Genomic DNA, 23,153 nt, shown 5'->3' on the forward strand with positions numbered 1-23,153 from the left:
GGTGACCATCATGTGTCACCCACCATGACTCCACTGCCACAGTCTTCGTGATGATTATTTTAATGACAGTACATTCTGTTTAACCAGGACGGGTGGCATAAACAGGAAAGGCACTTGCTGAGAGAGCTACATCATGACAAACAAGTCACCTGGTACTGGGTTTACTATGTGTTTGTGCCCAAATGCAACTCAGAACTTTTAAAGAAATCACCACTGATGCTCTCATACCTTCAGGATGACAAACATCCTTTGGGGAAGACAAACCTGCTACACCCATATCACAGTCTACTACACATAAACGGTAAATCTGCTCAGCAATATAGAAATAAAATGGCTTAATGGGATTGCATAATACAGATTCAACAGGACAGTAGTGCTTTTATTGTGTAAAGAAAAAAGAGCGCCCTGACTGTTTTTCTTTGTTCGCCAGTGCTCTGACACCCCAGGTTTTTTGCCAGCTGGGAAGCACAGGCCAGAGATTTGGCATGTGAACAGTAAAGCACAACAGTGTGAAGAAATTCTCTTTACTGCTTATGACAGGGGAGAGATCTCCACTTGCCCACAAGTAAACACGTGTGGCAGGGCCCCCAATATTGACTGCTCAGGAGTGTGCTAAACTGTGCCTAACTGGAGAAGAAAGAATGCAGGGGAGGTACAGTGTGGGTACACCCTCAGCTGAACTCACCTGTCCATCTCCCAAAAGCTCAGTTAGCCCAGACTGTCACCACAGGGCAATGCCCTGTTTAATCTGTTCTGTGCCCCAGGAGCGCTGAGACCGACTGAGACACTGTATCACTGAAAATGGGGGACAGAGCTGCTGGTGCTGTCCAGTTATTCTACTTTTGGTTCTTTTCATTAGATTGTTATTTTGGCAACTTGCCTTCGTAGAGTCTTGCACAAGGACATTTTTTTTTCTGCTTCTATTCTGACATTCTTAATATGTGACTATTTGTAAAGGAAAACTGGAAAAAAGCAAAACGGCTACAGTTCATCTCTTCCACTTTTTGACCATCACCAGGCTGACTAACAGGACAGCACCCCGTTGTACTCAATTCAATTTTATAAAGTGCATGTGAAGTACTTCACTGTATTTTAAAAAGTGAACTCCTGCTCTCTTTAATCTTAGGATTAAAGAACTTGCAATCACTGTGCATGACAGGACTGTTTAAAATATAGAGTTTCAAGGCCTGCAGTGTGCAGAGGGTACTGTCTCAGTGATATTTTTAAATGTCTATAAATAATGTGTCAATTGTATACACTTTGGCAACACTGTAATTCACTGGTCATTGCACTGAATTGATACTTCTTCAGTCCGATGATCAGAGGTCAGGAGGTGGTCATTTAAACCCCAGGTCATTTTTACCTCAGGCCTTAGCAAAACAAAGGTGGAATTTCACACCCAGCTGGTAGTGCTCTTCTGCTTAGAATTGTGTCAGAACCTAGGAAACTGGACTTCCAAGTATTAAAATAATAAGACATTTAAAGTTATAGAAGAGAAACACATTGCAAAACAAGTTCTTGAAACGCATTACCATACGATGTCTACTGCATATTGTGGTCACATAAATATTCCAAAGTACCAAATCCAGAAAAGGTGGGAGATTGATTATGGTTAACGTTAGTTTCATTCAGGTACAATTCTCATTAAAAAATACAAAAATTATGACTAAACTGCTGAAAATATTATAATGTATTGCAGGATACAAAGATGTGTTTTAAAAGGCTTAGATGGTATTGCATACAAAATAACTGTTTAAACAGCAAGTTGTGGTCTTAAAAGACCATGGACTAAGGCAGAGCCAAGTGTTACAGTACATTGTCTTTTCAAGCCTGTGTGCCACGTGAAGGTATTCAGATTATTAATGAAAGGCTGGAGACTGCCCTTTTATCTCAAGAATGGATTTATCCAAGCTCTGAGACTTAAACCACCATTTTGGCAGATCAGCACTATAGAATTGTTTCTACATAAAGAGAAAAAAACCTTGAGTTTAAAGAGTCAGGAACAATGTAATATTCTCACATCCTCTACAATCCAGTCTCACTTTGTAGTACAGTACATTAGGCCACAGCAACATCATCTTTGGTTTTGCATAGATAGGGATTTGAAAACAGGACATAAATTCTCCACCATGAGAATGAACAGTTTTCAAACCACAGACCCTGATGAGATCAGTACTCAGCCAACATACAGTAATGTATAACATACTACAATAATATTCATTTAATATATCAATAGGTTATTACTGTGCTGTTCAACACTGCTGCTGTCAATAATCCATTACATGAAAAATCATCTGTATTCATCCACTGAAGGTTTCTATTAACAAAGACCATCTGTAAGGATAGGTAAATCTGGACCATGCATGCACCTTTCAAACATTACACAGTAAAGGATTAACTCCTGGGTTTTACATCTGTTGTTTTCCTGTATCCCTATGACTATAGTGAAAAATTCAATAGTGTTTCCTGAGAGATACTCAGATTCCTGTACCCCGGGTGGAAACACCTTGCTGCCTGGGCTTGTTTTCACAAAGGGAAACACAATGGTCGCAGCAGCCTAGAAAAGCATTTGATCCCTCTCAAAGAATTTAAACACCATTTGTTGTGTAATGACATCTCTCTTTTCATGTGAGTGACCCCGAGACAGAAACATGGAGCTGGAGATTGGGCTGTTTTTAAGAGCCTCTGTAAGCCTCTTGCTTAGACACAAGGTTTACCTGCAACAGCTGCACTGTATTTCAGAGGCAGAGCAATTCAACTGCATTTAAAATTTGCCTTAAAGTCAAAGAAAAAGATTTTAAAGATGGTAAAGATTTTTTTGTACAATGGTATGATTTTTTGTACAAAATGAATCAAGTAGTTCCTAGGAAATGTATTGTGCTGGTTGACACCCTAAAACATGTGGTCTAAATTCTGAGCACAGCTGGATCCCAACAGGAAGAGCAGTTGATGGAGAAAGGAAACAGAACAGCTTTTTCTTTACTGCATATCATAACAATTGCATTGAGTAGTGTGGGGGCTGGTACAATCAGGAGAGATAGACGGGTCAGATTCTCAACATGACGCAAGAGAGGGGGGAGAAATGAAAAGGGATGCTCCGTCACTACAAAGCAGTAGATTACAAGAGGCCAATGAGGGCTGAGAGCTAAAGAGACATTTGTGCATTTTGTTGCAGAGATTAACTTGTAGCACTGTGGATCTGTCAGCAAAAATAAAGGGACTACCACCTGTAAAACTAAAACACGAGAAAAAATTCTGTGATTTATTCTGGACGAGAGAGAAAAGTGATTCCTTTAATTTGGCAGTTTCTGCTTATTTATCATGCTGAGCTGTCACACTAGTCTGCTATTGATTTTTGCATTTCAAATTTTAACTTTAGGTAACTAATACACAATTAAGAATAGATTAATTGCTATGCTATAAGAAGTATCAATTTTGTGCTAGTATTCACATCTAGTATTTTGCTAATGACCGCTGTGCCTCCATTAATCACAACCACAGCCTGAGCAAGACTCAGACTGTAGTTACTGTACCGATAGGTTGCAACTGTTGATATCACCTTTGAAAGTTAGTGAATTAGACTAGATTTTGAGAGGACAAGAGTTGAAGATCAGTGCTAAAATGTGCCAAAGCGTTCCAGTATACATTATTTACATAATATACATTTTATATTTGTAAGAAACAATCCATATTTTGGATAATAATCTGCAGCTGCAGTACCAGGTAGGCCTAAAGAGTCACTGTATTTCCTTATTTTACTGTAGAGTAGCAATAGTTGGTTGAAAAATATTTTGCTTGATAAGACATAATCCCCACCTTAAGAGAAACAATATTCCGAAACAAATAAGTAAGAAATCAAAATAAAGTGATCAAGCAGAAATATTTCCACCGTATTAAAGCTTATAGCAATTGTGAAAATGCCTCAGGCCTCATTTAAAAATGCTCACGATCATGTCAGATGGTGATGTGGTATTGGTATTGATTCACTTGAGCTCAAAGCACTTTGCTTTCTCTCATTTTTCTCTCCTGCAGCTCCGAGCATCATGAAAGACGTGATGCAGATTTAATGGGCAAATTCTGGCACATTGTTACATGACAATAAAATGGGAAACGTGGCTAACCATTAAAGAAGAAAAAACTCATTATTCTTCTTTTACAAGCTCTATCTTCATTGCAAACAGATAAAAGAAACACAATCGCAACTGCTATGAAAAGAGCACCATGTGATCCATAATTTTTTAAATGATAGAATTGACGGCACAATAAAGTGAAGCAGCAGGAGTGTCACTGGAGACCCAGACACACAAAAGTTCTTTTGGAATGTTTTGAGAAAAACAAGAAAACTGACGTACTTCTTCTACTGAGACTTGTTTGTAACACTTTGAAATAGCAGGAAATAATGTGGTAGGAGCAGCATCCATCTTGCTTCCAAATTTATACATTTGTTTTGCTTTCTTTGAGCTCCATTGAAAGTTTTATTTTTAACCTAATCTAATTTGTTTTTTATGTTTTAATTATCCAGTGGATTGGGTCAGAATCTCCGTCATTCCAAACCGAATGCATGTCCCTTGTGCTCGGTGGACAAGATGTTAGTCTGTCAGTGGATTATTAGAACAGGGGTCAGGAGCTCCGTGGCACTTGAAACAGGTGTGCAGGACTTGCCACATAAGAAAAAGGCTCAGAAGAAGTGCACATTCCAAAAATATCTAAAAGTATTAACCAGTATCCTTTCACTTCTAGTAGTATCCTCTTTCAGAATTACTCATAACTGAGTGTTTTTACTGATATAACCCTACACCAGGTTTCAAATAATCTATTCAGAAGTTCTTTTCAAAATTACTCAATGACTGAGAAAATAAAAATCAGTATTCATTATTCATAGCTGTATAGTATAGTTGACGGGTCTGAAAAGATAAGTACAAAATAAAGCTGCAATCCAAGTACAATTTCTGAAGGAGAAAGGAAACCAAAGATGAACTCACAGCCAGCTGCTGAGTGTTCATGACAGCTCACTGCTACAATTGCACAGTCAAACCACTAACAGGAAAACACAGGAAGCAAATCGACGTGCTGCCTCAAAAGTGCCTCAAAGGATGTGAGCGAAAGAGAAACCAGACAGCGAGTTCTCTTTGGCCTTTTAAATACGTGGCCAGTTCTGCTGAGAATCTGACTGCTGTAGTTTTAGAGAACATACTGAACCATTGGAGGACTCCATGCCATGCACAGAAGCAAATGAACACAGTTAATCCCCATCTACACAAAACTGTACCTGTGATGAAAAACACTGCAGGCTTTGGAGACCCAGCAAATTGTAATCGTTAGGTTCCTTCCCTTTATCTTAAAAGAAGTAGCCAAAGCCACAACGACTGTGCAAAAAAACTAGAAAAACAAACTGGGTATTTTATAACACCCAAAGAAGTGGTGGCTTCTTTCAGCACCACCGCTGTTTGCCAGCATACACCAAATCTTTCATTTCGTGTTGCATATTCTTATTGTTTTTTCTAAACCTGACTATTGCTGTTGCTAAAGTAAAAAACAATTACTTAAACTACTGGCTAACAGTTGATTTCCTGAGTTTGAAACATAGAGATAAAAGCAACATCAGCTAGGCATGAAACGCACAATACCAGGTGCTACTCAGCAGGTAACATTCAAACTAATATCCACCTCATATGCCTAATTCTAATAGGATAATCAGCCATGACTTTATTTTCAGTACCATTTCACAGAAAGAGCACAAACAAAATGCAAATCCAAACTTATTCACAGCATTGAGAAGCTAGGTTTACCCCTTTTTAAATGGTCTGTTCATTTTAAGCTAAACTACCAAAAACAAAAAAGGATATAAATCACAAAATCAAAGAAACAGTGTATTTCAAGTTCTGAAATGCAGTTAATCAAGACTGCTCCTCTCCAGGAACATGCTGTAAGCAGATAGTGCAACTGCAAATCTGACCTTTCAGATGCACCAGTGTAGAACAGTGGTTAGGGGCTCTGGGCTCAGAACAGGAAGACTGTGGGTTCAAGTCCCAGGTGGGGCACTGCCATGGGACCTTAGGCAAGACACTTCATTCTGATGGCACACTAAAACACTGATCTGTATAAACAGAAAAAGGTCAAACCAATAAATTATTAATAACCTAAAAAGCAAATAGTTGGCTTTACCTCTTCACTCCATTTAACCTTACAAATATTTCTATTGTCATCCTGCACTTCCTGCAAAAAGCTTACCCTGAAGTTCTGTATCTGTCGCTGCTGTGGCTTTTGTTTCATGAGGACTGACACAAATTCGGTACTTTCAACACTCCATCTGAATGGCACAGCAGAAATGAAATTAAGACAATATTCTGGGACACTTCCGCTTATTCCGATTAAGACAGTTCCGGGTGATTTGATGCAAGTATTTAAATTCCTGAAATGTGCTAACAAATGCTTCAGGACTTCAGAAGAAATACAAAACCAACACCTAAGGATGCAAGTGGGAATTAGGAGGATATGTACCATACAGTATTTAAGACCGAAAAAAGCAGGCACTTCTTTACGCAAAGGGTGGTTGCTGCCTGCATTAAGTGATACACTCACACTGTTGAAACAGTTTTTAGGATTTTTTATAAAATTAGGTTGGATAAGATACTTGAATCAATAAACTAATTAGCAACTGAACCAGTACGATTAGGTTTAAATGAGAGCAAAACCCTTCTTATGTGCTTAGAATTACTAGAACTGTGATATGTCAGGGATGAGATTTTCACAATACTTGGAAATTTATTCTGCATGATTAAGAAACACATACTCAAAACACTAACACATTCTAAAATACTTCTTTCCATCCTATATTTTGGCAATATGCATTGTTTTCACTTCATAACCAACCTCATTCTAATTTTCCCATAATCTTGTTCAACGTCAAAGGTTAAATGTGATGTTAGGACATGCCTGTCTGCCATATGTTCCATTGGGCCTATGCCATTTCCTGTATGTCAAAAGTAGATGTATTACTCCACACTGCATAAGCTGTGAACCAGAATTGTCCCACAATGAGAACTGCTGTTGACTGTTCTCATTTGACAATCAGTGGTTTTCAGAAATGACTGTAGGTAAATGCAGAGAAACTACAACATGGACATTAGAACTTGGTTCTCAATGTAAATCATCACATGAATCATTGTGTATGGCCTGTGGCATTACAGCACAGTCTGCTACTGTGGTTCTTGCAGTTGTCTTATAAATGTCTCCTTTTTAACCAATTATATAAATTCCACAGCTTCTCTGACCGTCTCACTGTAAATCCTACAGACAGACAGCATTAGTGAAGAATCTGTGCCTTTAAAGCATTTTGGCTGACTAAAAGAGCCATGTCCCTTTACTGCTGGTGAAAGTGATCTCTGGGGCCAAAATGAGTTTACTTCCCAAACACAAGAGAAGAGCTTGTGAACAATGTACAGTACCTTTTCACTTGTTGAAACTATTTACTTACCATACTACCAAACAGGCCAGATGGACAGAACAGCCTCTTCTAATTTGTAACTGTTTTCATGCTCTTATGTTTTTTTGAAGACTTATGAGAAATGAATGTTTGCAGAACTGCAAATGTGGAAAAGTGTTTCCAATCCCTTCACTTAGCACACACTATAAAGAAGTGTTAAAACTACTATTACATTAATATTATTGAAAAAAGACAAAGGTCCTGCAAGCCTATTTTGCTCTGATGCTAAGCTATTGTATATACAGTACAGTACTAAAATGCTTTTACACTAGCTGGAGAACCACATTACTAGACTGGTACACTACAAATAGAATAGCTTTTATCAAAAAGTGCTTTATGTCCGATAACATTTTCCACCCCCTCCACATGACACACACAGCAACAGACAGTGCCTCCCCTTTTGTCTTTGCTTGGACACCAAGAACCTCCAGTGGGAATATCTATGGTCATTTCTGTATCATATAGGCTTGAGATCAGGTTTCATTAATATGGTTAAAATGTTCTTCTGCATAATGGGTGGGTTCATCAGGGATGCCCACTTTCACATCTGTTGTTTGCTGCATCTTTGGAGCTATTATATCATGCTGCCCATCAATCTACTATCTCTACCTCAATCTCCCTAACAAACACACAACACACACCACTGCACATTCCAATATACTAATGGCACAGTGTTATACACAACATCACCGAAACACTGCCCCATCTGCTAATTATTATTTATGATTCCAGAGCATTATCTAGGGATAAAATCCATCGTTCACAGTCTGCATTACTACCTTTGAAATCCATGAAATGGAGAAGACTGGCCTGCCTTTGACTTTGACTAGTCAGACACTTCAGATACCTTGGCATTGCGATTTACTCTTCTTTACATGCAATCACAGTGAACAGCTATAACAACATGTGAGATAGGTATTTTATGCAAATTTGAGCAGATGGACAATTATTCTTCAAGCACTTGCCTCCAGAATCAAAACGAATGTGCTTATACACTTGACATTTTTAGTCCTATTACTCCTCTTTCTCCCTTGTTAGGGTATTGGGACAGATTGCATATGAGGATTTCTTAAATTCATATGGAAAGTGAAGGAAGCATATACCCTATAAAATACTCAACTCCCTCTATAGCATGAAAATCTAAGGAGGGGCCTAGGTCTGCCAAACTTTAAATTTGTGTTGAGATCATTGCCTGATTAGTTTACTTTTGACACTTTACCTGGCATCTTCTTGAAAACAGTCTGGTCTCTCCATATAAACATCAGCTTTTAATTTAAAGTATTAAGAAATAATTAATTGCATGTATATCATGTTTTTTATCCCAGAGAATCCCAAAGCAGTTCATAAATAGAAAGGGATCCATTTTAGCCACCTCTGAAGTGCAGGTCCCAATTTAGTTCCCACCTAGGCAATGTGTGGTGGCCATTCTGTGTCAGCACCCCAGAAGATCAGGTAGAGGAAACAAAGATGACCTCTTTACCTGAGATTACCTGAATTTAGGAACTTAAAAGAGCCAGATGTCGCAAGCCCAGAGTAGAGTTTAGCCATGACACTGGGTTTTTTTAAATGACTTAAATTTAACAATTTACCGCCCAACCTTGCTTAACTTGTGAAATCTATAGAGATCAGGCAAGAAGGTGGTGATATGCTGTTCCCCTTAGACACTGTAGATTTTCTTTTAGCCCTAAAATAATGGCCTTAATGGCCTCAACACAGACTTTCAATTTTCTCTTCAGAGAAAATAATAAGAGAAATCATTTTCTCTTCAACTTTTAAACCAGCAAACTTTTCGTAGCACTGCATTAAAACTGCTCAGTGAGTCATGCCCAATTATACAGGACATGCATGATATTGAGTTTTCCCTAAAGATCAAGTCTTTCCCACTCCATCTCAGAGCTTTCAAATCTACATATGCATTAGGTGCTCATCACACACTGCACTTATACAGTATATTCCAGGTTCAGACTGCCACAAACTACGGGACAGCATGCACTCATTACAAGAAGTGCTGTACTGTTAATCACACACGCTGATGCTACTCATCATTTGCAACACACTGTTAGTCTTGATATCTTTCACCTACAGACTATTTTTTTCTCATGTCACCTATAAACTGAATCTCATGGTTTAGTACTTATTGTAGACCTATCCATATGATTTTTTCCATTACTGTACAAAAAATCATGTTCTCAATTAATCAGCTTTGTAGCTTATATTTTAACCTTGCAACAATGTTGGAACTGCGCCCAGGGAAAAATTCATAATAAGTACCACATTCTATTAAATAATTTGCATATCTTATACTATTTAACCTACTTGGCTTAAATGCTTAAATACTAATAACATATGGCACCAGAGGACAATGTTATTAAATTATTTAAGTGTATTGTTAAGAGACAGCATAAGATATTTCATAACAGGAACGATATTCTTTTTGGTAGAAAAGACCATAAAAAGAACATTGAATATTTACTTCATATTATACCTTTCTCTCTACCGAAAGAGAAAAATAAACTATTCCCAGAGCTATCAGGAGTTTCCTTCAGCCCCTAAGCTAAAGATAGATAGATACTTTATTGATCCCGTGAGGGAAATTGCAAGACTAAGTAACAGAAGTATTGTAACTACTACTTCATTCTTAACTCAATTGAATTAGTACATCTACTGATATTTCTGCCATTCTATGCAAGTTTAAACTTTTATAATCTATAAAAAACCAACATACACTGTTATCAGCACTGTAGGAGCACAGTCTTCAGTCTTGATGTGCTCTGCTGTAGATGAAACAAAGAGGTAAATCTAACCAAGTCAAGGACAGACACTGTCTACGGAACAGCATGTTCAGAAAAAACATGTATTCAGTCCCAGTCAAAGGACATCAGGCTACTGCGTGTGGCAAAGCAAAATGACTCTTCAATGAAGTACCTATAGCACACCAGAAAAGATCAGCTCTGCCGTGTGTCATGCACACAGTCAGAAATACCCACTCTCAAAGGAAGTGCTCCAGTTAAGAGCTAACGAAGGCATCCATCTAGATCTTGAAACCACTAAGCAGAAAAGTAAGCAATTACCTCTAAACTGCTTTAAACTGGAAAACTATGTGCCTTTTAGGTTTCCTCATTTCTCTACTGCATAAAACATGGACACAAATATCACTGAAAGTTAATAATGTAGGTCTTACCTGCTAATGTATAGAAGTTTTTAAAGTACTCTGTGCAGAATCATTGCAACTCATGCCTGCCCGCTAGAAGCATGAGAAAGCAAAAGTTCATGGTGTTAATATGAAGAACAGTGAAGGAGCATGTCTATCGAGGGAAAAATCTCATGATCTCACTACCATTGAACAGATCTGGACATAAACCTCAGACCACTGCTAGTTGTTTGCACAGTAACTTTTCTTTTTCTCTTCTATCTGCAATGCACTGAAATAGAGCACAACTAGAGCTGTCAAATGCCTATACCCCCTTTCTACTCAAATAGATCTTGTTTAACACCTCTCTACGCAGGAGTCAGTGTCATGTAACGTCAGAAGCAATATTCAAGCAGAAGTTATATTCTCTTTACCTGGTCACCCCTCATAACTAATATCTGTCACAAACTGCTATCAACTACTTTGAATTAATTATATGATTTCTTCAAAATTAAAAAAGCAAGGCCTCTTAACATTCTTTGTGTGTTTTTTTTTTACCTACAAAAACTGAAGATTATTATGTTTAAGTCATAATTATACTAATACAAAATGTAAGGACAATTATTTTTTGGACTGCAAAGATGCTGATGTAAGGGGTTTGTACTGAATAGTTTGGCCTTTGCAAAATTGAACAGTGATGTGAGAAGTATAGAATTTACCACCATAAGATCAGCATCAGTTCAAACCATATTAGATCAAACAGAACACACAACACCAAACCCCCAAACCGTCAGTGAGGGCAGACCATGCACTTACACTGAAATCTTGGTTTTTAGTGGAAGCCCAAGTATGTAACAAAATGTTAGTTAAAAACAACAGAGGCACCACAACTCCAGCAGGGGCTGTAAAGAAACTGGACTTTGGACTGTAAATAGGATGTTAGACTCCACCAGCGTAATCAGCTAGCACTGAAGATGGCAACCCAGTGAGGTAAAGAGCCCAGTGGAGCAAATGTAGATTACACTATCAGGAGGGATATTATCAACAGGCGTGTCGCCAGGCCCACCCTCTACGCAATCCACTGCCACTGTGACAACGTGGCATCTCCACCTAAATTCTGCCACTCCTACCAACGAGCAAACTTTATGCATCTTAAAAATGTAATGTAAAAATGTACTGCCTAGGCCTATAGGCAAAACGGGGGTCATCTTCTGTACCCCACTATTACTCTACGTGAAAGTGGAAAATTACATAATAATTACAGTCAACACAAAAATGAATAACAGGAATTCGGCAAAGGTGGCTGAGATTTTTATTGACTTTTCTGTGTTTCCTGTCAGGCACAAAAAAAAACTATTTTGCTGAAGCGGTGAAAACAGATGAAGATATGAAATACAGTATGGCTTGTGTTTCCTGCCATGGACAGCCACGTCAGGTAACAGGAAGGAAAGGACACAGAGGACACAATACACACAATGAGGGTATAAGATGGACAACAGCAGGCCTCCTTTCCCTATGTTTTGGTTAGTCCTTTATTGTAATGTAAGGTTTCAAATGGAAATCCAAGTGTCAAATCTGACCTTCACATCTTTTTAACAAATTCTGAAAGGATAAAAACAAATTAAATTTTAAGAATGATAAATTCTAATTTCATGCTTGGCATTAGTCAGTACACAGCTCTTATGTTTTTATGATGGCGTTTGTCACAAAATGGTTAGCCTTAAATCTGAAATGTTCTTTTTCACCAGCTTTCTGATGTTAGATTTATTACACAACTGGATTATCAAGGTATCAAGTAGATGTACATAGTCTGTATCACTGGAAGAAAGCAGATCCAGATTACACAGGCACAGAGATGACTGTGCTGTGAGTGCCTCCATTGTGCCTTACAATGCACAAGGAGGAAGAACATTTGAGAGGCCATCACCTGGCATCACAGAAACTCAGTCCGTGACACTGAAGTCCTAGCCATTAAGTCAGTCACATGACTCCCTCTTGCTCAATTCATCAGTTCTAACAGTTCAACCCTATGACAGTCATCAAGGTACCACTGTGATTCACATGCAACCTCGCACAGTCCAAGAATATACCCAAAGGACATCTCTCACTCTAGTAAAATGGCAAATATATACAGTATGTATGTCTTGATTTTCTGTTTGCAGACTGGAGTATACAAGCTGCATAGACATACTGTACAGTACCATGCTGTACAAGTAAGCAACAACCCTTTTATTGTAACCATACTGAAAACTCCCTGCCTGAGGCTAATTCAGTTCTACTAGCTACTGTACAAGCTCACTTAAAAGAAAATGTGGCACAGTGACTAAACATAAGAGTTCAGACTTGAACTTTACAACTAAATCCTATTACATCATGCATAATGTTGCTCTGCAAGGAAACACTGATCTGTTAAGGCAGGTTTTCATAGATCACCAACATCCTTTTAGTCTGATTCTATACAGTATATGTACTGTACAGTACCATGGGTCACTAAATTTCATGAAGCTTTGCCAACAGTGTAACTGTGAATACACAGTAAATGACCCTCATTATTTAGAAAAATATCTCAAAAAGGACACGGGGCTTCAGTGGATACAGTTCTGAACTATTTTCTCAGCAGACTTGGGGTTAGTCAATGAAGAACACTCAATAAATGTGGCTATTTCAATCTTCTGTTACTGATAAGGGACCCCTGACTTAGGGAACAAAATAATAATGTGTAGAATAACTTGGCCCTTCATTCCCACAACCATCTGAGCTAGCGATCTAAGCATGCTGCATTTCACAAGCTTTTCTGTGGCTGCCCTCCAAACCTCAGTGCATCACTTCCTTCTCAAGGCCTAGTTCTACATCAGTGGCATTTGTATTTTCAGTCAGGCTGTCAAGTAATAACATTCAGCACACCAGCACCATTGCTGTCAAGCTATCTGTAATACACAACTGATACAGCCTGAACAAACTTAAAGCTGAAATAAGATTCTCGTTTATATTTTCAATGGCATGTTGTACTTATTAAAAACATAAGACAGGTTATACGTGACAGGATGCAAATTTGGCCTACCTACAGTACCTGTAGCTCATTTTGTACTTAACCAGGATCTTATCTACCTCTTTCTTAAAGGAAACCAGGGCATTGGTTTCACAAGCACTGTTGGGTAGCCTCCGTACACCCACAACCTTTTGGGTAAAGACATTCTCAGTTTTAAATGCACTTCCATGTAGTTTCCATATGTGTTCTCTGTTCTCGTGTTTCACTGTTCACTCCGAAAAAATCAGTTGGGTCGACTCTATCAATGATCCTGGTACATATATCTGGTCCAGGACAGCATGGTGGCACAGTGGAGTTTCCTCGCAGTGCTAAGGCCCTTCAATTCCAGACCTGGAGTGTTTTCTGCATGGAGTTTGTATGTTCTCCCACATGTCTGTTTGAGTTTTCATGGGGAGCTCAGATTTCTTCCCAAAGACACACTGTTAGGTTAAGTGGCTCCTGGGAACTTTGACCCTGGAGTGAGTGTCCCTGTGTTTGTGTCTGCATGTGTACTGCAATGGACTGGCTTCCTTTCCAGAGTGTATCCTGCCTTGAACCTGTTTCTCCTGCTCCACCTGAACACAATGAAGCAGATATAAAATAGGTAATGTCCAATTGCAATCTTCTCTATACAAGACTAAAGGCATTCAGTTGCTTCATATTCAGTTGCTTCAGTTGCAGGCATTCATGGCATCATATAAACCCAAGAATTATGCAATTGCAATCTTATCTTCTCATTTGAAATATCGTAAATATGTTTGAAAAAGTTAGAAATTTGATTTATTTCTAGGACAAGGTACAATTTCCTCCAGTCAGTCCAGCGGCTCATCATCAGCTTCATCTGTTTCCCTCCTGTCTTCACAATCACTGATGGGCAACGGGCAGACATGCCAGTTATTCTGAGTGCTATGGTCACTTCAGATTTAAAGAATCTCATTAAATGTACAACTGTCCACAACCCAAATAAAACTACAGACTGAACTGTACTTTTCAGGAAAATAACACAAGGAATAAACATAGAGAAAATATTACAGTGAGAAGACATTATTGTGTGAGTATTGAAACAAGCCTACATCCGGTTGATTTTTAACTCGATATATCGGCATTTATTTGTGAGGGAATCTGCTGTACGTTCCCAACAGGAGGGTTCAGCTGAGGTGTCCGTGAGAGGCTTTCTGTAGGAAGAAGCCATTCCAGTGCTTGGTCAAAAGTTAGGTGTAGTCACTTAGTGGAGCTGAGATTGAGAGGCCTCAATTAAATACACCTGTTGACAAAACTGAGAGACAGCTGTCATTAACCGGGAGGCACAGAGGAGCTGGGGGGCTCTTTGAGAACAGGAGACTGGTGAAGAGAAGAGAGACAGATTTTGAGGCTGAGAGAGGAGTAAAGTAATTATTGTTAAAACTGTATTATTCTTCAGAGGTTAGGATTTAGTTCTACCTCTTGTACAGTTAGGGAAAAGACTCTGGATATGAGTTAGGTTTTTGTTTTGTCATGTCAGTTTAAAGAAAAGAATTACTGAGAAACCAAATTTTGTAATGGAACGTGTAATCAGCAGTTTATCGATCAGCCATCCAACACTATCAATCTGGAATAAAGTACTAAAGATTTTACCTACATTTCCAGTCTAAAGAGTGCAATGTGTTCAGAACTCTTAAAAAAGCGTGTGCACACACTAACTGGAAAAGTAAGCTAAATAATTGATATTATGGCAGCAAAAGCAAGGAAGTTCACACACCAACAGCAAAAAGAAATGACAGTCACTAGAACAATGATAAACTGTTAAAGGTAGGAAACAAAACAGGTGGGCTGTTGATTTGCTCCATGTTTATCATATTGCAGAAGCTGTGGTCAGAAAGACGATGTCAAACGCACCAGCTCATACAGTAGTTTCACTATAGGAACCAAACCTTCTGAAGACTAAGGTCTAAAGTACACATTTTAACCCCGTGTAGGAAGAACCGTAGATAAATAAAATTAAAGCACATTACTCAACAGGTTGTGCATGGTACATTTTAGCATTATTCTGTTTATTTTTCAGATGCAAAACATTAGAATAGGCAGATGGTACTATATCCAATCAAAACAAGGAGGTTAAAACAAGAGGTTAAAACAAACCTCTATTCTGTTTATCTTTAAAATTCTTAAATCTGACTCATACTTCAACCCATGTACTACTCTCCTCTCCCGCTGAAGAGTGATCACATGGTCCGCCTTCATCTGTCCTTTTTTAACAATTGTGTTTTCCCCATATACTGTGCCAACAGAGAAATAAAAATCTTCAGAGATAGTGGTGTGAAATTCTGAAATAATGTTTCCACATACTGTTTTGTTAATACTACATCCACAAAACTTACCCCACACACTTCTAATGTGAAGGATTTTTAGCAAATATCTCTCATTATTTTATAAAAACACATTTAGAATCAAACAAAGCCAATTCAAAAAAACAATACTGAGAGAAAAACAACAATACAGGAAAAGAAAGATACAAATCAAAGACATTTTGTGAAAAAAATGAATGCACCTACAAGTATCTAGGGTGACAGATTTTTCATTACCACAACAATTCAAGAGAATTTTTTATTATGTAATTTTTTCTGCTTCTCATTGAAACTACAACTCAGTGCTTGTCAGTCCATTCGGCATCAGAGATAACAGAATGATCGGACTTGAATGCTCCTTTCACAGGCTGGGATGTGTGGATTGGTGCTGTTTGTACTATAGTGCACAAGTGCCCCTCCTCATCCTTCATCCTGCTCAGAAAAGACAATTCTCAGCTTTCAGGAGAATAAAGGGAGCATTTGGTTCTTCTATAAGGCATAATTAAGGCTGACATCATAGCTCTGAAGCAAACATTTTGTCTTCTTTAAAAATAATTACACTCACTTGGGTATGATCTAACAATTTTTTATTATTGTAGAAACTCTTTCAGTTAATCTAGCAGCACACCAAATGCTGATACATTAATCCAAAACTTCTCAATGCTACACACCAGAAATCCTCGATCTACCCACCATCAAAAAAGATCTGTGAGGCTTTAGGCCAATAGTAAATAACTGTTAAAAAAAAGACTGTGCACCTTAGAAGTTTTGAAGACACGACTACCAATTTGTTTGACATTGAATCTCAAGAAACAAATTAAAGTGCAGGGTATATTGTGGGCGGCACAGAGGTCCTGTGGATAACATTACTGCCTTGCAGTGCTGGGCTCTGGGGTCAGTTCTGGATCTGGAGTTCTATCTGCATGAAGGCTGTTTGTTCTCCACATGTTTGCATGGCTTTCCTCCCACAGTCCAAAAACACACTGGTAGGTTAATCATCTTCAAGGAAAACAGGTTGTGTATCTGTGTGTTCCCTGCAATGGACTGGTGTCCCGTCCAGGGTGTACCCTGCCTTGAGCCTGTTGCTTGATGGGATAGGTTCTGGCTCCCCCACAACCCTGACTGAATGAAGTGCTGAGAACAGGGATTGATATTTGTATGACATTCTGTTATCACTTACAGAGATTACAAAATACATTTTTTTTAACCCCAGATTTTTGTTAGGCTTTTATACAACAGGATTCTCTGGAGCTGTCTGGGTAATGTACCTTGCTCAGGGGTGCAGCAGCAGCGTACAAGCCCAGCTTTGAACCCACAAGGCACCTGTCAGGAGTCCAGAGCCCAGATTACTACGCCACACTGTTGTTTCATTCTGAGATGCTCTAACTTTACTATAAAAAAGAAAAAAACCTTCCCTCCTATTTCACAAAACCTGTTCTAACAGAAAACTTACCTTATAGAAAACTAAAAAACATTTGCCTATTTCCAGAACTATGCAGAATTGTTCCTTTAAGCATGGCTACTTATTTCAAAACATGCAAAGCAATGAGACAGTTATCGCAATAAGAAGATCACCATGTCTCCTGCAAACTTCTGACCAAACAAAAAAAACAAAATATGAGCAATTCCTTCAGCTGTGCTTTTCTGAAAGATGTGTCATGTCTGACTGAAGGAGGGGAGTGGTTGATTGTCACGCAAAAGAGCAAGGCTAAGCAGTGTTCTGCAGATTTGTGACAGAATGAGCATTATATTAAAGCCTTTTGCTTCGAGGTAGAGTACAATGAATCCACTATTCTTCAATACATTTCAAGCGTCGCAAATCCCCCATTAACATAATGTTTCAGTAAAAGGAAAGAAAACTAAAACAGATCTTAATAACTCTGTTGCCAAATACTGCACATAGAAAGAAAAGGATCATTTGTTTCAAAGTTTGTTACGGATGAGTCATTACAATCCATTAGAAATTACTCTGGATTTAATATGATTTGGCTCAGAAGCATTACCCAGCTCTACTGACTTGTTTTAACCTGCAATGAAAGCTCCTTCAGATGGGAAAGTTCTGTTTTCGGAAGGTGTGACACACAAAAAGTATTAACAACAACAAGGACACATGATCTGTGCAAGATAATGCAGAAAAAACACATTTTCTTTTTGAGTACTGTACTTTCAACATGAAAGGAACACCGTGAACAAGCTAAATTCTGTCTATACATTTTCTTCATGAAGTTTCTTCCATATCATGGTGTGTAGGGCCTTTCTGAAGTCCTGCAGATCAGTAAGCACATTACAGAAACCATATCTTATAGCAGATACAAACCCTGAGAGACTGCTCAAGTTCCCAGCAGTCGATAGTGTGCCATCACCTTCCTCCTTTCACAAAAACACAAGTCACTGGATCTTCCCCTCATTAATCATTAACTCTGAGGAACAAAGGCACAGGGGAGATGCACAGAAACTCTCTTTCCAGCCAGAATTGAAATTAAGCTGAAACTGTAATCAAAGTAATTAAAGCACTTGTAATGTGTCTCTTGTTGTATGGGCACTTTATGGCTATACTTAGCTACTAAATGAGCTGAAATTGGAGAGCTCAGGCATTGTAATGTTCATTTAAAACCAGCCTAAAAGTTGAGTTTTTAGCCGGAGAATGAACTGAAAAGGTGCCTGTGCATTACTTCTTAAACATTTGGTCTTTCTTTTGAATGTCAAGATGTATTCATCCATTTTGTAACTGCTACACCAAATTCAGGGTCTGGAGGGAGTTGCATACTATTCTGGAAAGCAACAGGCGCAAGACAGTATACACTGTGGACATGAGACCAGTCAATCACAGGGCAGAGGCATGCACAAATACACTTACACTGGGGCCAATTCATCTACTACTATGTCTTTGGACTGTGGGATGAAACACACACAAATATGGGAAGAACATATAAACTCCACACAGACAGCACCCCAGGTCCAGAAGTGAACCCAGGCCTCCAGTGCTGTGAGGCAGCAGTACTAACCACTGCGCCACTGTGCAGCCTGAGAGATATTTATGTTGTACTCCAAGCAGACAAGAAATGTCTAAACTACCATGAATCTGATTTTAAGATGACAGAAGAGTGTTGAAAGTAATATGGGCACTTGTCTGAAAGGCCAACCAGCAAACTGAACACCCAGAATTTTTACAAAGCACAAGAAGAGGACGACAGATGTCAGAGCATTGCAGGGCTAATCAAGCGAATGTCACTGAAATCACACAGAGTCCCAAAGTACTGAAATGAGTTTATCCGTGGCTGAGCGGTAAACAAGGGCATCAGAGAGGAAAGCCAAAGCAGAGTGCAGCCTTATCAGGAGCAGAGCAGGCTGCAATCACAGGGGCTTTTCAATGAAGGAAAGCTTCACTGTGGCACACACACTCCACTTCAATGTACCAGAATGAAACACACGCAGACAGGAAGCAAAGCTTCCAGCTAACAACTGAGTCATGCCAATAACTTCCAAAGACAACTAAGCATTGCGAGTTCACCTCTACAGCATTCAGGATGAGCTGAACACAAAGATCTTCCCATCGTTCTCCTGAAATCTAAATTGTAGAACACCATCCCTTTGTATTAAATATTCAGGTCTTTTTTACATTATACAATACATCAAACTTCCCAGTGATACAGAACTAGAGACACATCAAGGCTATAACTCCATCCTGTTCAAGAGCATTTTTAAATGTCCTATATAACCCATGTCCTTTTCCGGGTACACTCGCGTAAACTAGGAGGGTCGAAATGCTGTACATTGTATCAAGAGGAGAGCTTCGGCAAGCCTTTCACTTAAAAGGTTTTAACAAACGGCACGATAGCTCTGTCTCGTGTTTTACTGTAACCTGCTTGTGGAGGGCTGGGTATCATATTTTTAAGAGTGTGTTTTTCCTTCGTGGGTGATGGCATCACGAAACAGCTTAAGACAGCCCATTTAGGAGCCTGTCCAAGAGCTGGAATTAAACATCCATTTCGGTGTGGCTCACTGACGCAGTTGTGTTTGTATCCATCCTAGAGAAGCAGGAAAAAACATATAAGGCAAACGAGCAGCGTCAGGCCTCAGAGATTAACACCAAAATCCGCAACAGGGTGAAACAGTGCCACACGAGATCCGGGAAAAGGCGAAGCGAGTAAGAAAATGAGAAAATATCCGACCGCTGGGTGCAAGGTGGATTAAAAAACATAAAATATGCGGGGGGAAAGCGGATTCCCACTGCGTAACGCTCTCTCCCGGAAGATGCTCCAGTATAGCGCATATACAGTATACGAATCAGTAGGGTAAGGTACTGTAGGTTTGACCAGGGTCACGACAGCTATCCTCGGCACGGACCCGAGATCAGCCATTGCCACCGCACAACAGGTGATCAATCACGACCCCGACAGGAAACACACATCAGCTGGTGCTTCTGCCTGGTGTCTGGACCACTCGCTGATGACACGGCTCACACTCACCCCTTAACTGCAAATACTTAAAAGGAGGAGATGTAGATCACACAGGGAATGGAAAGCACGCAAATCCATTCAGATTAAGAGATGTAGACAGTCGTGCAGATACATACCTACTGTAGCATGCAGTGTTTACAGACAGTATGTGCGTGATAGGGAATTCCTTCAGCTGCGCGTATTCAAAAGTGTGCGACATAGGATTTCACGCTTGAACTATAACTTACTATAACTTACATCTGAAAATGTATTCATCAAAGCCCAGCACAGTGATTAGAACAACCTGAAAAGCGATTGATTGCACGAACTCTGAAGTGAGATGACCAGTTTTAATATCCCTGTTTTAAGGCCTTCAAATATTTACTTTGTACAGCATCTTAAAACGTAACTTTATGATTCCGGTACCGTAATACGAGCGCCTGTTTTGCCGTTGTGTAGTCAGAAAATATAATCGTTTACTTAACCACTTCCTCAAAACAAACGCTTGCAAGTAAGAAAGCAACTAAGACGCAGCCTTTTGATCTAACGTGTACCGTTACACAATCAAACTTCAAATCTGAAGACGCAGGGTGGCCTCCGCTTCGTGCGGTTTTAAATTGGAGCACCACGCTGCATTCCTCCGGCCAACTGTGCTTTTTGTTACCCAGCGCCCAATATCTTGTTTTCTCCACTCCATAACAACACAAAACGAAACAACACGCTGAAATTGACACAACTGTTTCTGACACAGGGGTGTCTCCTTACCTGACTTGCTTTGTGGAATTGCTTCTTCAGCCCGGCCACCGACATCCTTTTGATTTGTAAAAAAAAAAATAGATTAGATAAAGAGGAAAAACCCTCCTCTCACTCAGTTCCTTGTCACAGTGGAGTGGAGTGCGATGCACTTGCAAGGGAGAAGGGGGGGGGTACAGAGGGAAATCAGAAGGAAAGGAGGGCAGCTGCTCTCGGAGCCGCACTCTCGCAGGCTGGCTGTCTCCTAGCAGCCACTGGCTACAGCTGCTGTCACTGTCCGCGCGGGCGCGAGCAGGCTGGGAGGGAGGGGAGACCTCCCCAGGTCTCTGCGGTGATTGGCGGAGGCGTCCTCTATATGCAAATGAAGGCCCGCGAGGGCTTCAGCAGTCAAGACGCCCACTCAGTGAAGGAGTCCGGCAGCACCGACAGACCCGAGAAGGCAGGGGAGAGACCCGGGATGGAGTTGTTTCACCACAGCGAGGCACATTCCTCTGTCTGACCGTTACCACCGAAAAGGGGGGGGAACACTCAAATGGTATGCGCTGCAGGAGGCTCTTTCAATTCTACTCGTGAATTCGTGAAAGAGAGAGTGCGCCTTTAACTGTGGATCTGCCAAATCGCCTCCCAGATTATAATTCTACACTTCGGGGTTATTATTTTTATACTGGGTGTGTTCAAGAGATGTGTGAACGTGCGCTGCTGTTTGCACGTAGCGGTGCAATTTCTAAACAAAAATAAAGATTTCTCTCTGCACAAAGATGATGCGAACTGTCCGCAGTTCAACATACCTGTACTCCAAAGGAGTCATGTAACTGAACAGCGTAGCCAATTGGCACCGGGTTTTATCCTTTGCATTATAAAAACTAAAGTTTGAACATATTTTAAAGTTTAACACAACCTTGGGTTTGTAGGAATGTACTGCGACTGTATTGTCTAAATAAAATATTTCCGGTAAATCTGACCAAGACAAATGCTGTTAACCCCTCTTTCAGCGCGCTGATGACGCAATTACCACCTGCAACGACTGAAAGCGTGGACAGATTTTATCCTACAAACAAATCTTTCATTACGGTACTGTTACTGTTTAAGAACAGGGTTTTGATGTTTGTAATTTAGTTAAGGTCAACAAACTTAGAAATGACTTTGCTACATGTCTACGATGCAGCTAAAATCGTTATCAAGCTTACCGTGAAGTTTATATTAAGATTTTTAGTGCGAGATCGTCACACACAAAAGGCCTGAAATTCGATTCTGAAATTCTGGATACTGGATAGATACAGGTGGTATGCTATTCTTAGCCCGTTTGTGCCCCCTGGCGGTCAAAAGAGCGAAGTATTTTGTGGCCTACTTTTCAAACCCGTGACCCAGTTCAGATCGCCATTTCCGACGCTACAGAACGAGTATTTAAATCATTTCCGTGGAGGACAATTCAGAAAACACAGACCTGATTGAAGTGCTCTCAAACTTCAGTGTGCAGAGAGGAAAATAGCATTGTCTGCAATACGAATTGAATCTACACCCAGACACAAACTCCTGAAACTTCGGGAGAGCTTTGCTTTAACTTGGTAACAGACTTTTAAAACTTCGCTACGGGGCGATCACCTCATACAACGAGAAAGGCTCAGGAATTCAGTTCTCCCATTACCCCACCCATCCTCTCATCTTCACCCCAAGGCCACTAGATAACAACACACCAGTTGCTGACAGTTGCTGACAGCAGTGAGCTAATTAAATCCCCAATCCACTTGTTTTTCAAGAAAGGCTTTGACGCTGATGTGCCTGATAAACTGAACGCTCCATGGTGCTTTCTGCAATTGGTGGCTAATAAGAGCAACAGGACTATCTGAAACACTTCTGAACAACACCTCTCTGGGCTCTCTGATTGACAGGGAAACCCATGTTATTACGTTTATAAAAGATTCACTGGCACGTCAGCCCCCTGCCGCCAGAAGCATCTCTTTAAAGTGCTGGCGTGCTGGCCCCGGTCTCCCAG

General features: G+C 39.8%; 1 protein-coding gene across 4 annotated transcripts in view; it reads right to left on the minus strand.

Moving 5' to 3' along the window:
- The window catches only part of sh3gl3a (SH3-domain GRB2-like 3a), a 41,950-nt gene extending 20,183 nt beyond the window's left edge, over window positions 1-21,767 (minus strand). Inside the window, exons 1-2 of one of the 4 annotated variants that reach the window (XM_015343006.2) lie at window positions 21,173-21,766; window positions 5,957-6,097 (exon numbers count right to left, since the gene is read on the minus strand). Coding sequence is in view for 3 of the 4 variants with exons in the window: in XM_015343003.2 (XP_015198489.1) it covers window positions 21,173-21,217 (45 nt within the window). In the remaining variant the exon portion in view is untranslated. Of the gene's footprint in view, window positions 1-5,956; window positions 6,098-21,172 lie in introns of all 4 variants that reach the window. The other 3 variants (XM_015343003.2, XM_015343005.2, XM_015343004.2) reach the window with 3 other exon arrangements.
- Between the last annotated feature and the right edge of the window lie 1,386 nt (window positions 21,768-23,153).

The sequence above is a fragment of the Lepisosteus oculatus genome, chromosome 5, assembly GCF_040954835.1.
Source record: "Lepisosteus oculatus isolate fLepOcu1 chromosome 5, fLepOcu1.hap2, whole genome shotgun sequence".
Taxonomy (NCBI): domain Eukaryota; kingdom Metazoa; phylum Chordata; class Actinopteri; order Semionotiformes; family Lepisosteidae; genus Lepisosteus; species Lepisosteus oculatus.